This window comes from Leptosomus discolor, chromosome 2 (genome assembly GCF_034619465.1).
Source record: "Leptosomus discolor isolate bLepDis1 chromosome 2, bLepDis1.hap2, whole genome shotgun sequence".
NCBI classification, from domain to species: Eukaryota; Metazoa; Chordata; class Aves; order Leptosomiformes; family Leptosomidae; genus Leptosomus; species Leptosomus discolor.
Genome location: NC_141392.1, coordinates 17385754 through 17406759, shown reverse-complemented (window position 1 = coordinate 17406759; position 21006 = coordinate 17385754). Strand labels below are relative to the sequence as shown.

The 21006-nt window shown below is 43.8% G+C and overlaps 1 protein-coding gene across 1 annotated transcript in view; it reads right to left on the bottom strand.

The window, feature by feature from the left end:
• The window catches only part of COQ8A (coenzyme Q8A), a 33989-nt gene extending 13553 nt beyond the window's left edge, over positions 1-20436 (bottom strand). Inside the window, exons 1-5 of the mRNA XM_009954184.2 lie at positions 20260-20436; positions 17518-17928; positions 16206-16272; positions 7024-7098; positions 457-579 (exon numbers count right to left, since the gene is read on the bottom strand). Of these exons, the coding sequence (XP_009952486.1) occupies positions 457-579; positions 7024-7098; positions 16206-16272; positions 17518-17928; positions 20260-20436 (853 nt within the window). The remainder of the gene's footprint in view (positions 1-456; positions 580-7023; positions 7099-16205; positions 16273-17517; positions 17929-20259) is intronic.
• Positions 20437-21006: the final 570 nt, after the last annotated feature.

The following is a 21006-nucleotide window of genomic DNA, read 5'->3' as shown; positions in this document are numbered from 1 at the left end:
CAAACTGGTTGCTATAATGGGAAAGGGCTGTGGGTATAACCTTGACCACTCCTGGTAAACAAAGAACAGGATCAGGTTCTGTTGCTGTCCTCCTCCTTTCTAGCAAGACACCTGTGGGTAGAGGGTGATACAGCTCTGCTTCTCAACAACAGATTTTAATGCAGGCATGAAAACTCAGTGTCACCTTATTTTCAACCAATTTCAGCTGTGTGCCTGACACAATAGGGACATTGGGAAAGTGGTGGTATATAGTGCATACATCTCTTTCATACTGGGATTAAACTGAAGTGAATCTAACGTATCTCCATCACTGTTCTCACATGAGAAAGCCACTCGTCTAGTCTCTCCACATACACTTCACACTGATTCCAGACAGCTGACCAGGTATCAGAAGAAATCAATTGCCCCACCTGGCAGCACTAGAGAGGATGGCTAAAGACCTATGATACCACTTACCTTGAATGCTTAACATCTGTCCCAGCTTCAGTGCCGCTCCCCGGACCTTGCACAAGGTTCTCACGATTCTTTCTGCATTGGCCTCCGACAGGAACGGGCTAGAATCCATCACCGCTTTCTTTCCTGAGGGCAAAGACAGAAAGCATATGGAGAAAGAACGTACTCATCTCAGCAAGCTCACGTCATCATGTTAGCTCACATTCAACAGGAGATTTGTTGGTCCTCAGAGAAATCAAACTAGGACCACACTCAGTGCCTTCACTGCAACCCAGGGGCATGAAGTGAAGTTGTACACCTGTCCTGTGACAGCTTTGACATCGCTGGCTTGAGGGCCAACAGCAGCAAGTCACAGCCTCCATGCATGTCTGTGCTGCTATGCAAACTGTGCAGGATCCTGGGCAGATGTTGGTGCTTGAACTCACTGTACCAGCTAGCTCAGCCTAAAACACTCCATAAAGGTCTCCCAAGTCCCACGCCATAGGGTGCAGCATAGCCATAGCCTAAGAGCAGCAAGCGTGAGCCACAGCAGTGGCTTGACAGCACACTGGCATAGACTGAGAACGTGCTGGCACTTCATGGGGTTCACAGCAGTGCTAACCCTTTCTTCTCATACCAAATAATTCTTGCCCAAGACACGTATGTTTGTACACAAACACATATTGCTGTGCAATTGCACATCCAGAGGCTGCACTAGAAATCTGTGGAGAGCAGACATAGCTTTCACATCTCCAAGTTCACAGTAACTTTCTTTTCTAATCAAAGTGATATTTACTGTCTCCTAATGCACAGGCAAAACAAACCCTCCCAACACCGTAATGCCAAAACAGCATTTGAAAATTGATACAGCATTTTGAAAAAGCAGCAGATTGCAAATCTGTGATGAGGTTAATCAAGCTAGTCAAATCCAGGGAGACTGGAGATCGTCCTCACAGGAGAAGCCCAGCAGGCTCTCATCTGTGATACCATGCTCTTCTCAGACCATTGTGCTAGAGGGGAAATTAATTCCTGTTGTCAAGATTGTCAGCCTTTCTCCCTTTTACATCCTCACACGTGCGTGGTGTCCCTCGCCACATTCTTATGGGCAGCTTGCTACTGAGAAAGATGCTGCCTTTAGACAGAAGAACATCTCAATGTAGCTAGTCACTTGTTCTGACTGCATATAGAGGCTGTGCAGGGAGGACACCAAACCTTTCTGTCCTTACTCCCATCAGCAGTCATGCAAGCATCAGCTTGCACAGAACAAGGCCCAAAATATAGATACTCAAAGACACACATTCCTGTCCCCAAGAGGGTAAAGCCTGATGTCCAACAGGCTCACTAAGTGGTCATTGTGGCCATCTACACACCAGTGTCATGGCTCCAAGTATGCAACATGGTTTTTATGTGGTACAAGAAGAACCTCCCCTCCACTTTTTTTTTTTTAAGTGAGAGGGAAGGAGACCCTGATTCCATTTTGTGGTGCCTTTGGGAGAAGCAACCCAAAACTCCTTCTCCAGGGCAATGCCCAGTAGAGCAGGGACAGAGCAGGCAAGCAGGCACCCGCCAACCATTTCTCTTGGGGCTGCAGTTCAGCTCCTGCTGATGGAGAGCCAAGCAGGAAAAAAAGTCAGGTCTTAGAGCCAGGCTGCAGGGCCCACAGCTGGTATGCTGATCTTGGAGCTACTTTTTTTTTTCCCTCAACACTTCAGAGGAAAGGTTACTAAGGACAGAACAGCTGAAGCCCCCATACACAACAAACAGGGCCCAAAAAGGCACAGCAGTTGCAATATCCCTGAAGATCTCAGGCAGATGGAAATCCTCTCCATCTCCAGCTAGCTCTTCAGGAAGGAAGACAGAGGGAGCTTAGATGACCAGGGGACAGGAAAGAGAACCAAGGGTCAGACTGAAGGAGCTGCTGTCTAAACTCTGATAGCTCACACAACTTGGTACTGCTTTCTTGAGGTGCTAAGCACACTGCTGAACTGACAAGACACCCTTCAGCGCCTGCAAGCAGCTTGCTTGCTTACAAAGCTTTCCCTGGAGAAGGAACACCAGTGAACTCTCCACTGGCAGGGCTCAGAGGTGCCAAACCCTGCCCTACCCTTGTCCTTCAGCCCCCCTCTTTCCTTTACCTGTTTTGTGGGAGTGACGGCACCGCACATGGGACATCAATCTGTACAAATCCCTGTCCTAAGTAAAGAACGTACATGAAAAGGAGACAGGAATAAAAACACCAGGAGGGAATACACAGTACAACTATCCTGCTCTTGACAGCAAGATGCAGAGAAGCAGGAGGGGCCCAGAAGTCACCACTTGCATCATACACAGCAGTCCTCTGAGCACATTTTGCTCTGGATCCCGGATGTAAGGAGTCTGAGAGGCTGAATAGGTAGAGCTGCCCAGGGCAGAAGGATGTGGCTTTGCCCACTTGAAAAGCTGGCTCTGGAGAGCAGAGTGCTTGGAGCCATCTAGCAGAGCTCTGGCTCTCAAGGATCCCGTCTCAACTGTCCTATCAGGAAAACCTCTGTGTCCTTAGCAACAAGATTGCAAATAGTCCCTTGTATGGTCTCCATCAGACACACAGGAGCTAGGGAAAGTACCGAGCCAAAGCCTTATCTTCCTTCACACCACCTGCACACAAAAACATCCTCCTTTGAGTCTGCAGCAGGATAAAGGAGTTAATGATTAAAGTCACCTCCAGAAGCCAATGAACCCTGACAATTTAAAAGTGTCTTATCAGAGAAAGAACCAAACACAGGCACTCCCCATCCTCTTCTCCTGGCATGCTTCTCATTGAAGTCAAACCCAAAGGGGCACTGCCTGATCGCCAGGCAGCCCAACAGCACGTGATCAGCTGTTGCTTGTTTATGTACTCTACTAGAAGTCGGCATGAACAAGAAGGTAACTTGAAAGCAAGAGTCGAAAGCCAGATTAAATGGCAAATGGAGAGAAAACAGACATAGGCTTCCAAGGCTAGGTGGAAAGGAAGTGGGAATAAAACCCAAAGCAAGTTCATGAAGAAATATGCCAATTTTCAGTAAGTTAACATTTTTCCCCAAAGATGCCTGGCACCTTCTGATGCCACAAGTGATTTCCTCCCCATCTTAAGATCACAAAGTTGTGGGGTTTTTTTTACTTATTTCATCAAGGAAAGCAAAAAGGCAAATAGAAATCACATCTAAGCAAGCTGTGGCAACAAGGAGACCTCAGAAATGAAGGCTCCTGCAGCCACAGTCCCTGGAGCCTGTCAGGTCTTCCACAGAAGAGACAGCAGGCAGATGCCCTCACGAGTGCTTGACCCATGTTTTCCTTTCCAAATCCAGAATCGATGTGAACCCTTCCAAATCTGTGTGCATCTCACAGTGGTATCACTGCTTTTCCGCCCCCTTTGCTACTGTCGAATGGAGAACTAGCCACTGGACTTTGTGTATATCTGTTTTTAGGACCATCTGCCACACAATCTTTGGGACAAGGGAAGAGAGTCAAGAAGGTAGCCTAAGCACTTAGGACTGACAACTCAAGGAGATTGCATTATTCCTTTTCATAAGAAAATATCTGTACATTCAGACCTGGGCCAGCTGCCAGCCCTTCGGGACTCTGCCCAGCCTGGCATTTGTGCCTAGAAGAACAGCCTGGTGCAGGTCATTAATAAGTTACAAAATTGACCTTGAACCCAGAGCCTCTTTATTAGTAATGGCAGCTATTTATCTGGGCACTCCTTCATTTTTCTTCCTGGAAATGTATTCTACCCTCCCATTCCCACCCCATGTCAGCTTTGCACTTTAGATACACACTTTAAATACCAAGACTGGCCATCAGGGTCACCAGTGACTGAGGGGGTTATTTTTAATTAGCTACATCAGCCTGCCAAGAAAGTTCCCACTGGAAATCAAGTGCAGCCATCCTCTTTTAAAAAAAAAAAAAACAAAACACACAAACAAGATGAGCCAAACTACTTATTAAAGAACTGAGAGGGGGATGCATTAGGCCCTCAAGCCCTTAAAACCAAAACAAAAAATCACACAACCAAAAACCACAAAAACAAACTACACCTACTCGCAGAAATTTGACAGTGGAATATGCCCCAGACATCAGGCTTGGATGGAGAAGGGAGAAATTCACAAACTCTTGCACCAGACTTTTTTTGTTCTATGATAAATCCCTTAAGTTAATTGTTTATGGAAACATAGACAATCTGAGGCAGAGAGGGAAGAACAGCCCTGTGGCTACTAAACAAGCATGGGGAAATGGAGCAGGAAGAGGGAGATCAGCACTAGCACAGTTGCTAGAAGACATGAGAGTAGGCATTTGTGATCACTCCATTTGATAACAGCAATGAAAAAAGTAAAACCATGCTATTAAGATCACTTATACCTCAGGAGTTTCTGGTTTACAGTTTTGTGACTGGAGGACCAGTGTTTCTAGCTCCATTTTAATGGAGTGAAGACACTTCCATTTGTACTGACTGGACAAGAAGCAGGTAACCAAGAGAAGGCTCTTTCCCGTCACTCCTGGATGCCAGTGAGAGTGTGAAATTCTTAGGCATGCCTTTGGGCATACACACATCCCACTTGTTTAAGTTTGAAGTGCCAAGAAGTTACTATTAATACTGCAGCAGTGGGGATAGAAAAGACATCTTCTACCAGCTTCCAGAGAACAGGACAATATGTCATTCTCAGAGACGGGTCTTAACCTGTGCTGGCCGCCAGAGAACGCAAATGCCTCAAGCTGAAATAATGAAAGGGGTGCAGAGGTATATTTTAAAGAAATGTAGAGGTACCTATGTCAAGAGATTTTCCCCAAAACCAGTTAAGGCTGGTGCTGCCAAAAAAACAGTCAGAAAATGAGATCTTGGACTCAAAACTGCATACATATCTTCTGCCATGCATTTTTGCAGGAGCAGAGCCCATGGAGGGAGTTTGCATCCACAGAGCACTACCCACCACTGTAAAGTCCTGTGGAAAACACATCCAAGGACACTAGCTAGAGGCTGTAGCTGAGTCACCCAGAGACTCTCCTGTGATCTTGGCCTGAGAAGCTCCAAGAGAGCACAAGGGCTAAAATAAGACTTTTACTTCTGCCTCACCTCAGTAGTCACTGCTGTCATTTTCTAACTCCCTTGCCTAGTATCAAAGTCAGCAGCCCTCCTTGCCTCATTCTTCAATCAAGATTTGTTCAAGAAAATTACTCTTCCCAAAGCATGACTCAGGCTGCAGAGCAGGCTTTTGGCACCAAGTTATAGTTACAAGGGAAAGTAATCATTTCCCTAGCAAGAAAAAAAAAAGTCTGAAGGCAGAAATGGATGATGGGTGGATGGGATGGGATGTTAAAATTTTTTATTCCCCCTCCCTTCCAGATTTCTTCAGTTTTCAGCCCTCCAGTGCCTCCTGGAATAGAGGCTCACACTTTCTCAGCCTCTATCCAACCCCTATCCCCAAAGACAACCATAAGAAATACACAAACGGGCTTCATAGAAGAATACTACTGGCCACAGAGCAAAATTACAAGGGCGTAGCAGTTGTCATTATCTCAAAGCAATGCTTCTGAACCAGGAAGGATTTTTACCTCTAGCTGCAAGTGCTTAGCCCTTTCATCAGTTCCCTCCAGTCAGTGGAAATAATTTAAACACACAAACATACTGGCCAAACCAGACAGAACAGCTGAAGACCAAACAGCCTACAATAACTGTAATAAAGAACTTTACATTTTGCAGTATCCCACCAAAGCTTTTTGTGGATAAGAAACAAGTGAATGGAGCCATAAGCTTTAGAGTAATCTCACATTTTCTAGGAAAGAATACCATGTCCTTTCCATGCCCTAAATCGTTCACCTGCACACAACCATTTGGTACCACCACATTTTACCAACACATATGCTTGGAAAAAAGCCACCATAACATGGCCAAGTACAACTCAGGAACATTTTACCTCCAACTTTGAGCAAGATGTGAAGAAAACAACATCAGGTCAATTTGCACAGCATAGTCTTTTGACCTGTTACAAGAATCCTTCAGAAGGCAGAGAAAAAAAGATACTGGAAATAAAGAATTGCCATTTAACATGTACATAAAGCGTTTTGTATCTCTTTGAAGACAGCAGCCATCCTTGGAGTTCCTACTAGGCAGAACATCCTTAAACTTCAAACAGAGTGCAACCACTAACAACAAAGTTTTCAGACATATGGGCTCATCTCCAGCTTCTGTACTGATAGAACTACATGATTTCACTAAACCGTTTAAAAAAATTGTTAGGCCAAGACAAGCCAACAGCAGGTATAGGTATAAGATTCAAAGTCATGGGTGGCTGTGGGAAAATAAGCTGTAGGAATTGTGCTGGCATAAACTCATTCTCTCACGTATACCTCTGACTTCTGTCGACATAGTGAGGTTGTGGTGTACTTAGATGGAAAAAGAGTGTGGAGATGGAGGAGGATTATGTTAAAAATATAAAAACTACCCACATCCCCGTTATTCTGACTGCCTCACCATCCCAGCTTTCGAAAGAATAAAACCTTGCAAATACAGGTAAACCGTGTCCAGCAAATTTTAAAAAAAACGAAAAAAAGAATGAGAATGTAGAAAGGGCTTACCATTGCGATCCTCAGGTCTAAGGCTCTTCTTTGCAACTTCTGCCAATGCCCCAATGCCAAGACCAACAGCTAGTCCTTTAAAGTAAGAAGAGACAGACCCAGGTCAGAATTAAAAACAACCTTCTGAGCCACATACAGAGGCTTTTTGGTAATGGACCTTAAGCCACACAGTCAAATGCACAGCAGCAAGTCAGCTTGATTAGGACATCCTGGCTTTTGCAATGGAGTAATCTTCAAGTTTGATACAGAACTGTTTCCTCCTGTACTTCAGCTCAGCACGCCAGCCAGGTACCTGGGCTAGGCCAGTCTGGGATGCCTGGCCTTTGTAAAGCACATCAACAAGGGCTACTCAGAGCTCTGTGCTCTGGCCAAGGTCCTGCTGTAGACTCAAACCATGGAGTTTGGAAGAAGGGAGGAAGAAAGCTCACAAACATGGTTCTCAAAGTACAATTCTTACGGAAGAACAGAATGGTCCTCACCCCTCCCCCCACCACAGTAGAGGGAAGCAAAACTGTACGTAAATGAAGCCACTGCCAGTAGAGTTTAAGGCTCTGTGACCCTACCGTCTAAGCACTGAGGTACGTTTGTACTCATGAGCTGTCTTTGACTCTCACGTGCTCACTGACTATGGTGAGCAGAAACATGTTTTTCCTCAAGGCCCACCTTATCCAAGCAGTGTTGTAATCTGCAATTCCAAGGAGCCGTGCTGGGGAGTAACCCCCCCCACAGCAACAGTAAAACCATGAGACCAAACACCATGAGACCAAACACCAACGCTCCACGTGCACTATCACCCTTGCAAGCAGTGAATTCCAGGGTGTTATCTCACAGCCACTGATTAAGCTGTGACTATAAACGAAGTGTCATCTGCCTCCACTAACCTGACCAAAGCCATCAAAGATTAAATGAGACACAGATCTAATCATGCAGTAATCCACACTACCAAAGGTCTCACTGCCTTCCCAATTTCAAGTTATGCATTCTTCTGGAAAGTAAATGAGAGGCAACCAGAACAGCTGGCGCTCCCTCACAGCTCCTCAGCAACGGTGCATCCCGCCATGCCTTACTCCCACACGGCTAGCAGTGCTGGGTGTGCATCTTTTCCAAGGACCCCAAGCCCTCCTTGAGGCACCACTGGGCAGCTTCCCAGGCAAAACAACTGGGGGACACAGTCAGTACAACGAAGGAGGCAGAGCTGACCAGCACGTTGCATCTTGTGCATGTGTATGGGAGGAAATGTGTGTACGTTTTGTAGTCTCAAGTGAGGAAACCCAGACATAAACAAGTTGAACCTCATCTTCATTGCATTTTTCCTCTCTCCCACCAGGTAATTACAACCCCACCTCTTCCAATAAAATTTCAAACTTGCAGAGTATGTCTTCTGCAGAAGCAGCTCCATCTGCAGTCTTGTGGCCAAAGAACCCAGCATAAGGTGAAGCACAGGGCACAGGAGGCATCAGTGACGTTACAAGGCCTTTGCAAGGACTGCTGCCAGGGCTGCTACCATGCCAGTTAACTGTCAGGTAACCTTTCATTCTCCATTGTATATGAATGTTTAAAAGCATATGGCAAAACACAGAAATCTACATTCAGAAAAAATATAACTTTCACAGGATGCCATGATTTTAACATTATAATACTTATTAAAAAACCCTGAAATCATTTTTTGGGTGTTTTTTTTTAAGTTTTCCCTATTTTTTTGCAAGTTTTCCTATGGAGGTGTGACACTAAAATGCCAAATTTAAGCCTAAAGAAGTCTGCTGTTACTAGTTAACTTGTGCAGTCCCTTCAATAGTGCCAAGCCATGTACGACCACCGAGCAAGTCTTTTGCACTAGAAATCCAGAGATTTTATTAGTTGAACAAAATGAGACTCCATAGGAAAGAGGCAAAGAGACTTTTCAAACAGAACATAAACACTATCTATTAAAATGCTGATACACAGTCATCTCCAAACAGATCTCACCAGCAATACAGTAACTTGGAGCAGAAAGTACCACGAGTCAGATAGGAAGCCAATGAAGACAGCTATCTCATCAACTAAATGTGATTTTCTAGACTGAATGCCATTCACAGAGCACTTCAGTTGGCCTTGATCCCACTTTCACCACCTCCAAAGCAATGCTCCCCATCAGAAATCAGCTCAGTCATTGTCAACACTAGGCTGACCTGGGCTGGCAGCAGTCAATTCCAAATTAAATACATCCCATCTCCTTCTAAAGGCTCTACATTCACTAGTGAGACTTACTGCCTGTACTTAAAACATATCTGAAGTTTCTAATCTGTCTTCATAATTAAGACACAAGCCATTTCAAAGGCAAACAAAAGACAAGGAACCAGATTCTCTCTTGCCTTCCAGAATAAAGCTGGAGAAGGTCTAGCATGCTCCAAAGCAGCTTGTGGTCTACTTCAGTGTAGGCAAGATCAGACTCTAAACAAGCGTGTGTCACACCTCATGGCCATACACAGTTGAGCATCTGAACTAAAACATATTGTAGACTACACTAGAAAAAGAGCTTCTGTTACAATAGCTTCTCTTCAAATTCGCTCACTGCTTCACTGTCCAACTTGCTAGTAAATGAACTCCAATCTTCAGTCAACAATGGTTTCAAATAAACTAAAGCCAGGCATAATCAAGTTCACTGTTAATCAGCTGCTAAAGTTTAAACCTTCAAGCATCTTCACACTATCATCACAGTGCACAGCAGGATATTTAGCTCAGGGCATTACATGAAAATACAATGCAGCATTCCTACTTCAAGTCTTCAATAAGGACCTGGAAACATTTCAGGGCATATGCAGCCCTGCCCTAAATATGGTAGCAAGAGTGTAGATAATACTTTTCTGTAGATAATACTTCAGACTGTGTAGGGTCATGTGCATCTTGGGTGTCTGCTACTTCTTAGCAATCAAGCCTGCAAAAACTAAGTCAGCTGTATATGTAACTTTCTATCACTAAGAAACAGGTGACAATTCAAAGTTTTATTTCTCATGAAAGCAATAAAGCTGCCACTTTTAATACATCTCAGTTGCTCACGTTATTCCTTTGTTCTTATCAAGTTATTATGAGAAGAACTATGAAATCAGGGAATTAAATAAAGGGTTAAATGCCTCACGGCACTAACATCAGTATTACTCCCTGAACTTCAGGAACATACTACCTTCTCCTTTCATTCTGAATTTCATTCACTGTGGCATTTGGAGCACACACAGCTCACACAACAAAAACCAGCATGGAAAACTTCACCTTTCCTCATCTTACAAACTAGACTAACGCCCTAGGGTTCAGAAAACAAGTACTAGACAGGAGGGTTCACAGCCACAATGCTCATTTCCTGAAATACCATCAGATTTGTTTTCCAGGCCTCTTTTACTCACCCACCCATCTGAACGGCTGTGGTCTAGGCACATATTATTTGAACACAAATAATGCTGTGTACTGGGTCTGGCTGAGATAGGAGTTAATTTTCTTCATAGCAGCTTGTATCATGCTGTGTGTTGGATTTGTGACTAAAAGCGTTGATAACACACCAACATTTTAGCTGTTGCTGGACAGTGTTTGCACAGTGTCAAGGCTTTTTCTTTTTCCCACTCTGCCCCTGCAACGAAGAGGTTGGGGGGGGACACGGCCAAGACAGCTGACCAAAATTGATCAAAGGGATATCCATGCCATAAAAATGTCATGCTGAGCAGTAAAATTATGGAGAAAGCAGGATGAAGAGGAGGACGTTTGGGGTTACAGCGTTTGCCTTCCCAAGTACCTGCTACAGATGCCGAGGTCCCACTCCCCAGGAAGTGGCTGGACACCTGCCTGCCAATACGGAGTAGCAAATGAATTCCTCTTGCTGCTTTGCTCATATGTGGAACTTTGCTTCACCTGCCAAACTGTCTTTATCTCAACTCCCAAGTTTTCTCGCTCTTGCTCTTCCTATTCTGTCCTGCTGTGGGAGGAAACAAGTGAGCAGCTGCGTGGGGCTTCACTGCCAGCCAAGGTCAACCCACCACACGCTGACAGCCATTCACCTGTTACTAGGAACAAGTCATCCCTCCAAAGAACCTGCACGGCTGTAGAAAAACACTCTACCCTCTGGGCCACTAGTTTACTGTCCTTGCACAAGTCACTCCCGACATCCTTCATTTTCCTTGTTTGCAAGATAAAGATTTCGTCCAAGATTAATCATTTGGGGACAATCTTCAGCATTGCTAAACACACACTGTTCAGCACCTTGGAAAAGAACATTCCTGAGCACCTCTAGAAAGTCACACTCCTGCATTTTGCACCTTATACAGACAGATTATTTCAGGCCTGGAAAACACTTGGTTTTATACCAGCAGGGTGCCCTCTTCAGACATTTTCCAGGCATCTCTACCACCCGTTACACTTCAAACCAAGGCCATCAAGAGATGATCTGGAATCAGTTTTGTTCAGGAAGAATCCTCTTGCTCAGCAACTGACACAACAAAACAAACAGGAGACTGAATGGGCTGTTATCACTCTGCTCAGCCTGCCAAGCGCAGGGGTAGGTGAGACTCTCCCCTGGAGCAGCCTGTGCCCTGGATTCAGTCACAAGCACCACACAGAACACATTGCAAGCTGTACAGTTGTGCATCAATTTCCACTAGCTTTCTGAGCATTAAATGCTCACCAGAAGCAAGCCACACTCACTTACCACTCGCGTGACAACTGGAATCCTATAGTTGTCAGTCCTGTACATACTTCAATAACACAGGTCAAGAGGCTAGCTTTTTTTTTTTCCAAAATTGCTACAATCACATTATACCTAGACTTCACTGCAAGCTTCCTGAATTTTCTTCATTGCAAAAAGATCATCTTATATCATTAAAATAACAAACTTACAAGCCAGGAATATGATTAAGGGAGACAGAAACTGCTTAGAAAAGTCAAATGATGTGAGGAAGGGAGAATGGAAATAAAGAAGTGATCAAGAACTGTGTGGGTGGAACTGATGACCCATCAGGCTACAAAACAAGCATGGAACAAATAACTGCAGAAAAATCTGTTTTACCAATTCCAACTCTGGGAATTAAAAAAATAAACAAAAATCAAGGATGATGTTTAGTACTATAAATACAGCTACCAGCTGCTGCAAGAAGCATACAAAAAATACATAAAGGACAAAGAAGTTCAGTAGAGGATCTTGTGCCGATTACAGAGACATTAGCTCAGTACTACTCACAAGCATTGGAGAAAATGATCTTCAATCTTTCCAACCAAGTGCTCCCAAAAGAGGTGAGAAGCCAGGCAAACTCTGCCATCCAAGTATTTCTGCCTCCTGTTAGTAATTTGTCCATCACCCACCAGAGTGTTCCGACACGACAGCTGAGAGATTAACATTCCCTATAACATCAGGGGGACAACTAAAAACATGCAAAGATAGGAAGAGGAATGATTCAAGTGTGAACAGGATCATGCCAATAGCATGGGAATTCAGCTATCTGAACCCCAGGAATAGTTACATGAACTCTGCTTTTTACCTACTCAACATCTTTTCATGTTCTCCAAGTCTAAAATGATGTTCTTCTAACACTGAAATAAAGAAAAAAGTGGGGTTTATCCCACCAACAAAAGTCAGAGTCAAATGCTAGTTTTGACTGGTGTGGAAGTGGTAGGGGAAGAATCTACCTCAACCATTATATATTTACCAAAACGATTTCCTGGGGTCTTCAAATGAAGCTGACACCCCAAAGCACACAAGAAAAATCGTGTACAAGCAGCTTACTTGCTCCAAGCTGCACTCCCGCCCTTAATTATTTTCAAGGCAATGCGCAAAGAGGCAGCTGGTAGAGCAGGAAATAATCACCCCCCAACCCTGCTATCCCCTATTTAATTCTGATCATCTGAATGTCCTAAGAACCAAAGACAGAGCTGGGCCACTACTATTCCATGGGTTAACAGTGACATCTCCTGCAAAAGGGGTCCTTCCAGCTGTTAACCATCATCCATCAGCAGCAGCAAGCACTCCCTAAAGCCAGAAACACAATTGGAGACTCATTAAATCATCCTACACCTTGTTTCTGACTTGTGTTGAAAAGGCAAGACAAGAGGAAAATGCATGAGGGAGAGAACACACACTGTGCAGGCACAGCACACTTCCAGCCACCTAGCACTGAGCTTTGAAACACTTAGTTTACTTCAAGCTTATCTTGCCTTCTCAAAAAAAAAAAAACCATACACATCACACATTAAGTTGGGCTGATCTTAAGAAAGCAAAAATAAGTTGTCCTCTCAGTTGGAAACTACCTCCTATGCCCTCATGAGATTCTCTTAATCAGCCTCACTCTGCAGCTTGCAGGTATTTTTAAAAATTGTATAAGTTACCCCTTGCATCACTCCTGAGATTAATATACAGAAAGGACCAACAGTGAGGAGAGTAAGTAGTTAGGAGAGGCACACAATTACTACCTTCCCCTGCTCACAATCTAAGAAGAAAACAGTCAACCTTAAGCCAAAGTTCACCAACAACTTCTGAGGAATCAAAAACGGGTAGAAGTGAAGGGTACATCCCAGCTTTTGCCATCAGCTTTGTTCCTGGTTTACGCATTTAAAATGCTTCATAAACATGCAACTTGAGAAGAATATTCCTCATCAGACAAAAGCCAATCAGGAAAAGCCACACTAGAATTAGCTGATGGGGTTTCACAATTGCACTGGCTCTCTCAAGGCCACGTGCAGGTGGGAAAAAAAAAAGAAATCACTCTAAACTTGAAGCAAACAGCAAGCAGGAGCTGCTCCTCACTATAAATGGAGTCCCTCTTTCCATGCAGTTCTGGAAGCTGTTAAAAGCTCGTACCAGTCTGGATCAAGATCTGACCATTAAGATGTGTTCCTTACAGGTTGTCCTTCCCATGTGGGGATGCCCACACTACTTCAGCCTCACCATACCCTCAGAAACCTTCTTCAAGCATTACCCAACCTACCAAAATACCACCAAGGGATTTCTTAAACTGGAGAAAACCTACCTATAGGCCACGTCCATTGTTTGTTAGCCAGTGTACTGACAGTACTATTTCTCCTTGCTGTTGTGAGGAAAAATTCAGTGGGAAAGATAAGCAGTGAATGCTAACAAGAGATTGCAGAGACTGGAGAATCCAAACACCATTTTTGCAACAATCTCCTCCAAAAAGCAGTCTGAAAGCAAGAACACTTGTCTTGCCAGCAATTTCAACCGTATAAGACAGACAACTGGAGAAGGGCAAGACCAGAAAATAGATGACACACAGGTATTACTGGGGATGCTGCTTATAAACAATCTCTTTCCTTCTTACTCTCCCTTTGTGGTTTTGGTTTGGTTTTTAACCTGAGGTTAGGAGAAGACAGGTAGTTAGTTGTATTTCCCCTTGAAGCATGAGTCAGCCTTTCCTCATGCAGCAGCCTTGAGTGCCAAGAGCTGGAGTATACAATGACAGCACTGGAACTCAAAGTTCACAGAAAATTTGGTCATCTGCCACTTCACATCCACAAGCTGTCAGCAAGCAGCCACAGATAAATTCAGAAGATGACAGCTAAAAGGGCCGTGACACTTTCCATAAAAATCAAGGCTAGATTAGAATGGAGACCTGTATGCTACCGGAGCTTAAAACCAAAAGAAGTCAAGTGAGTTTTAAAGCGATGCCTTGTTACTCCAAAAAGCAGATCATGAATCCTGCTTCCCTTTAAGGAATACTAAGCACGCTGAGAAGCCAGAGTGCCTGCAATGAATTACAGGTTTACAGAGCTCTGACCAGCATTAAAACCTTATGTTATCACAAAACTCTCTTGCTGTTTATTTTTGCACTGCATAGGATCAGTCCCTGCCCCCAACTCCTCCTAGTGTATGTATTACTGTGACAGAGACACAAAGAGGAAGAATAATTGTTTTTTTATATAATAGTTGATTTGAATTACATTTGACAGGCTATTTTTCTTTCTTCTGGGATCTGTAACACAAGGACATCTACTTTGCACATGTGCTTCTCTATCAAATTTTGTGGAAGAGAATCACAAGAGCCACAAGGGCCTAACATACTACTTGGGAGAGACTGTTCACAACCTAGATAGGCTACTATCATCTCAAAACACTACAGTCACAAAAGAAACAGAGAAGCTAATCATTAGATGAGCAGACAAGTAAAACTAGCTGTGATCATCTTTTCCACCTGCAATACTGTGATAGTTCCCTTTTTCTCAGGAACACATTAAGTCCTTTGATAGCTTTGGATATAAGCCATTAAATAAGCAGCATCTGTCAGTATTGCTAAAGACATTTAGCTGCTTTTAACATAGCGAGTCCCATTCTGCAAATAAAAGGGTTCAGGTAGCTTGATCTTACAAGCTCATACTTTACATCCTTTCTGGGAGAAAACGGTTTATAAGCAATGGCTAAGTAAATCAAACCTTTATTATAGTTTCCCACCCTCAAAAATCAATACTAAAAGGATATGTTGTATATTTAACCACTGTTCCCAGAAGTAGCAAGGTAAGTTTGCAAAAAAAAAAAATTAAATAGCAGCTGCTCTAGCTGTCTATGCTTGACAGTAACGGCATACTGTAAGGACTAGAAGGAGAGTTCCTCAAAGTGAAATCATATATGCAGGACCAGGGTATTTGTACAGACTGGAAAGCAACCTGCACCTCACACTCTCCTCCTCATTAAAACAGCACAGCCCGGTACGCATTATCATGAAGATGTGCCATTCTACTATGTACTCCCAAATCATCTGCCCTACGCTCTTAAGAGGTTTGGGTTTTTTTCATTTCAGAACAGGTATACAAAAGTTAAGCTTCAGAAATCTGCCATAAGGCAAACGAAAACCCATGCCAACTCTGCAGTTCTTGTAAACAAGTTCTGCTGACCACTTGCTGAATGCATCTGAAAGGTCTGTTGAAATGTGGAGCTTTTTTCTTTGCCATACTATCACAGTAGCAGTTAGATATGATGAGTGACAGAAGACAGGATTCAAAGTATAACTTCATTCTGAGTAAAGGCTGAGATCCATAATTGTAATGAAAAAGCCCAAATCAAACTCTGAGCTCACCAGCTGTTTGTGGGAAAGCATTTTCCTACTGGCAACTTAAGTAGAAAATAGAACCAACTAAAGCTTCAGCAGGAGCACTGCCACAGCCAGACATTAATCAGTACGTGCAAGCGCAGTGCCTTCACAAACATGGGTGTGCAAACTGACCTCCAAAGTTGGCGAGCCGTCCAATCCTTGTGACAGGAACCTTCCTCTCCCGAGCCCGCTCACTAAGCTGCAGCAGGAAGATGTGGGAAAACAAAACAAAACTAAATCCACAAATGAACTGGGTAAATAGTCAAATACCTGCAGATTCAAAGTGCAACTTTAAAAGCACTTGAAAAACTCTGTGCTACAGAAAGCTTTTCTTGAACACCGAGCCTTATATATGTCAAGATTTTCAAGTGAACACACTGCAGAACAGACACACCATGAACTGAAGCATACACTAAGCAGAGGCATGGCCAACAGGGTGGGAAAGACAGAAGAGCTAACAACCATGTTTAGAAAGCCCATTTTTACTTTCACCTCAGCAGCCCTTATATTTTGAACTTGGAGAAGCAGCACAATGCCAACCCAAACTCCCTTTCACACATGGAACTAAAACTCATGGAATGTTATCAGGTTCACAGTACTGTAGGTAATTCCCCCTCACACACACACACAACAGCTGGAGCAGCAAAAGCTTTAAGTTTCATCAAAGCAACATCCTGAGTGAGTGAACCCACAGTAGCACCTGATACTGGGTTTGGGGAAGGAGGCAGAAGGTCAGAGCAGATGGCTGGTATCTCCACTGAATTCTGCTGTGGGCTTTCTGTGCTGTCTCACACAAGGGCATGAAGCACTAAAGCAACAATTGTGAGCTATGCCACTCCCCAGTCTACTAATGTTCTGTGCAACATCCCCTCCAACTCTAGAAGGAAGGACTGCAAGACACAGCACAGGAAGCCACAGCCTCCACTGAGGGGAGCTTACGTCCAATTCATTCTTCACAGCCATAGCAAAACAAGTAGCTAAAGGGAACAGGGCTCTTCAAGGAGAAGACAGATTCCTTAGATCAGTCTTCAAATCTTTGTAGCCTACAACTGTTCCCACGTGCTCAACATTTCATCCCAAAACCTGGGATGAAATACAGATGCTTCGTTACTGTAACATGCATTAATAAATACACCGAGTCCTCATAGTCCAGTGTATGAAAGGAGAGCTCCTGTTAATATAAAACTGAAGTCTAACTTTATGTATGCATTCTGAACATCCTCTCACATCAGAATATCTGATATAGAGAGGGCAGGTGTGAAAGGAGAGCCTGAAAAGCTACTGACAGAATAAAGATCAGCGATCAGTTAATGAGCACCGAGACTTCCCTCTTTTGCCTCCACAAAAGGGAACAGCAGAAGAGAGAATCACAGGAGAAGGTAAGGACAATCCAGCACAGAAACCACAGTACTGAGAATCCTTAATTTAAAAAACATACACATACCATCTGTTTGTAGGGTTTCTGCTCTGAACCTGTTTTGGCCTGTCTGGCTTTATCAATATCTTCAGCTGTTAATCCACCAACAGAGGAATGGTCTTGGTGAAAAGCCCTATTTTGTCCAAAGGCAGCAGCAAAAGGATTTCCAGGGTCCCTAAAGCCTCCAAATAACCTTGCATCCATTTTGGGAGGGAAAGGCTTCTGACCCATGCCAGAATCTCCAGTCTCACCAACGCTTCTAAAAGGTCCATTTGTAGTGTAAGAGTGAGCAGGGCCTTCGCTGCTGCGTTCATGAGGCTTGCTGGGGGCAGTGGAGAAGTCCATTGAAGCATCTGATGGCTCTCGGGCTGAGAAGTCATAGTCTTTCCCAAAATCCTCACTGAGATCAGTTAAGTTCTCCTGCTGTTTGCCTAGTTCCTGCAAACAGTAATAGAAATACTTTAAGAAAAGAACCTAACCTGGTTCATACCCACACGTGGTCCTCAGAGATGGGCATGCAGCTAGTCTGTCATGACTCCACAAGTAATTTGTAGACTCCAGCACTGCAGGCATTCACAGTAAGAGACAGGGAAAAAGGAAGAGACACTGAGGACACCTGGGATCACTGTCAGTCTTTCAGCCCCACTGATGGGACAAATTCATTAACAACTTCTCAAATACCCATAACTGGAGACGCCTTGTTCTATATACACTGCCAGGAAAGGCCACTAATTGCGGAGTTTACCAGAAGCAATACACTGCTTAGAAGCAACAGGTGATGGGAGCTGCAATATCACATCAGATATACTTAAGAGGGGTTACAAAACGCTAAACCTCATAATATTCCGTTCTCACCCCTACCATGCTCCCTCCTCCCATCCTGTCCCTAATCATGCAGTGTCAGCACTTTCAAGCCCAAAGCAATATACCTACTTATGAGCAAAGTAAGCTCAGCTTTCCAAGGCATGATGTTACCAACTGCAAAACACATTTCATTATTCAACCATTAAACTACAGCAGGGTTTGTTGTCAACCCAAAATAAATAAAATTCTGTGCTTGAAGCAAGGATAGCAGTATCAGACACAGCAACACCCAAGGCAAGCTTCTCCTGACAGTCTTTTCTGTTCTGTCCTGACCTGCAAGAGCTGCCCCACTAAGTCCAGGTATTTCCCACCACTTTTCAATGTAAGAAACAAACAAACAAAACCCCAGCAGCAGAGCATTATCTCCTATTTACTTGTTACTTGGCATATTCTAGTTACCTGTCTCAGCAGCAGCAATACCATGGGAGAACTGATGACTATTACAGCCAATCAACAGAATTTTAAATCCTGCTGTGGTCAGGCAAGCAGGCAGCATATTTTAGGCTCCTTCCTAAACACTAATTACATTTCCCCCCATTACAGAAAAAAACAGAACATGGTCTTTCCTGTTATTCAGCAGGTCTCATGCTATTCTGAACCTCAGCAGCACAGTGGGGCGGGGTAAGAGGAGAAAACTGTTTACAGATGGGGACTGTGGCCACAATACTGACTGATGATTTCAAGCAAGGCCTCTCCACTTCCATACCCACGTTTCAAAAATCATGTCAGCCAGCCAAAACCTTGCCACAGCTCAAGAGAAGTGAAATATAGTCACTTAACATAAAAGCTTTCCTCTGTTTAAAAGAGAATTGTTGTAGTTTCAGACTACAGATTTCTTACTGAGTCCTGCTTTGGCAGCAACTTCTCATGCAACTCACTGACAGAACACAAGGCAAGTGTTCTGCAGATGTGGGGCATCTTCCACCAAGAAACATGCACAGAACCAGAGGACGGATCATCATCTCTCTCTCTCCTTGGATGCAAAAGGACAACAAAGGCAAGACAAAGCACCATCCTCATATACAAACACACTTTGGGTATTTCTGTTGCAAGCTTAACTAGAACCAAGGAAACTCAGGTCCAGATTCAAGGACTGAAGCTACAGACTGCCATGATAGTCTAAGCTCATTGCATAAAGAAAATGGCAAAACCTTACTCATCAGTTTCTGCTTCAAAAATGAGGATCTGAGCTCCATTGTCTTTCTAAAGGATGATAAAGGATGACAATTTTTGATTAAGAGAATTCATTTTCCCCAGACAAGCTTCAAGTTTTCAAAAGATGGCAACACAGCAAGCATGAAGCTCTTACAAATCCATCCCCGTATCTGGTGACAGACGCTGCTGCTTAATGAAAAAAGGAAGCTTTCTTGATGTTCCTAATTTGAAAATCAGTTCTGAAAACCTAGTCTGGGCTGTAAGTAACGAACATGAAAACACCTGACCCCGAGCCGGTCTGAAAAACATCACATGCACCAATTCTGTCAGGAAAGGAAGCAGCACTGAGATAAATCCAATTCACTCTCGAAGAGCTCACTCAGTCAAAGGAGAGGTAATCAAAGACTGAAGTTTAAATGAGACTTTAAATAACAAAGCTGCTGGTCAATCTTAGCAAAAGCTTGATCTTTGACAAGATTAGGTGAATAGAGCACTTTCAGCGCCTTAAACACTCAGTAATGGCACAGAAACTTCGCAGTACCCCTCCCATTCCTGTCCAAGCACCTACTGCACACCACAAACCCTGCAGAATTCCCAGAGCATTGCAACATCTGTATTACTGATCCAGCACTCCAGGGCTAGGTTCTAGTTCACAGTGGGAGCTCCTAGCCGCTCTCACAACAAAACCAGAAAGCACGTGGAGGAAAAGCAAAACATTGGACTAGACTGTGCACAAAGCGCTTCACTTACCTGCACTTTCCCCAAGGCAGAACTGAACCGTTCTTCAGCAGTGGCCTGGAGAGTCCTTGCAATAGTAACTGCATCGCCCCCAAGGAGCACCTGCCGAAGCTGTCCTGCTTGGGTTTCTAGGACTGCTTTACTAAGCTTTGTCAAGCCTTTCACGACCATGATGGCATCACCCGCCATGACTGATGTCTTTCCGTGCTGAAAAAATGAAAGAGAAAGGAGGAAAAAAAAAAGCAAGAAGTCAAGGAACAAGTTTGCAACCAGTTTCAAGTCACCGAAGAGCCAGTGGCATATCCCAGACAATCTCTTCCCACCATGTAAACTTATTTGCAGCTCACATAACACACAGGCCAGCTTGAATGACAGCTAGTTAGCTGACCTTGCCAGGCAGGGCAAGGACTCTCCTTAGGACTCTTCATGAGTTTGGATAACATTCCAGGAGTCCACACAAATATTCAAGTTACCATTGACCAGGGGAGGTGAAGACAGGTAAATGTCAGTAACACTGCAAAGATGGTCTTGAGTCCTTCCAGGTGTTTAAAAAGTATTAAAAGCATTAGCAATTGACCTTTAATTACTATCAGGCCTTGGAACATACTCTCAGGGCCTGATAGCATGGGTGAAGTGCACTAACAACTGTCACATCCCATTCCTGCCCTGGAGCTATGCCTGCTCATTTTACAATGCCAAATTTTCTTCACCCCCACATCAACGAGTAAGCTTTGTCTGTCCTCCAAGGGTAGTCTGCTC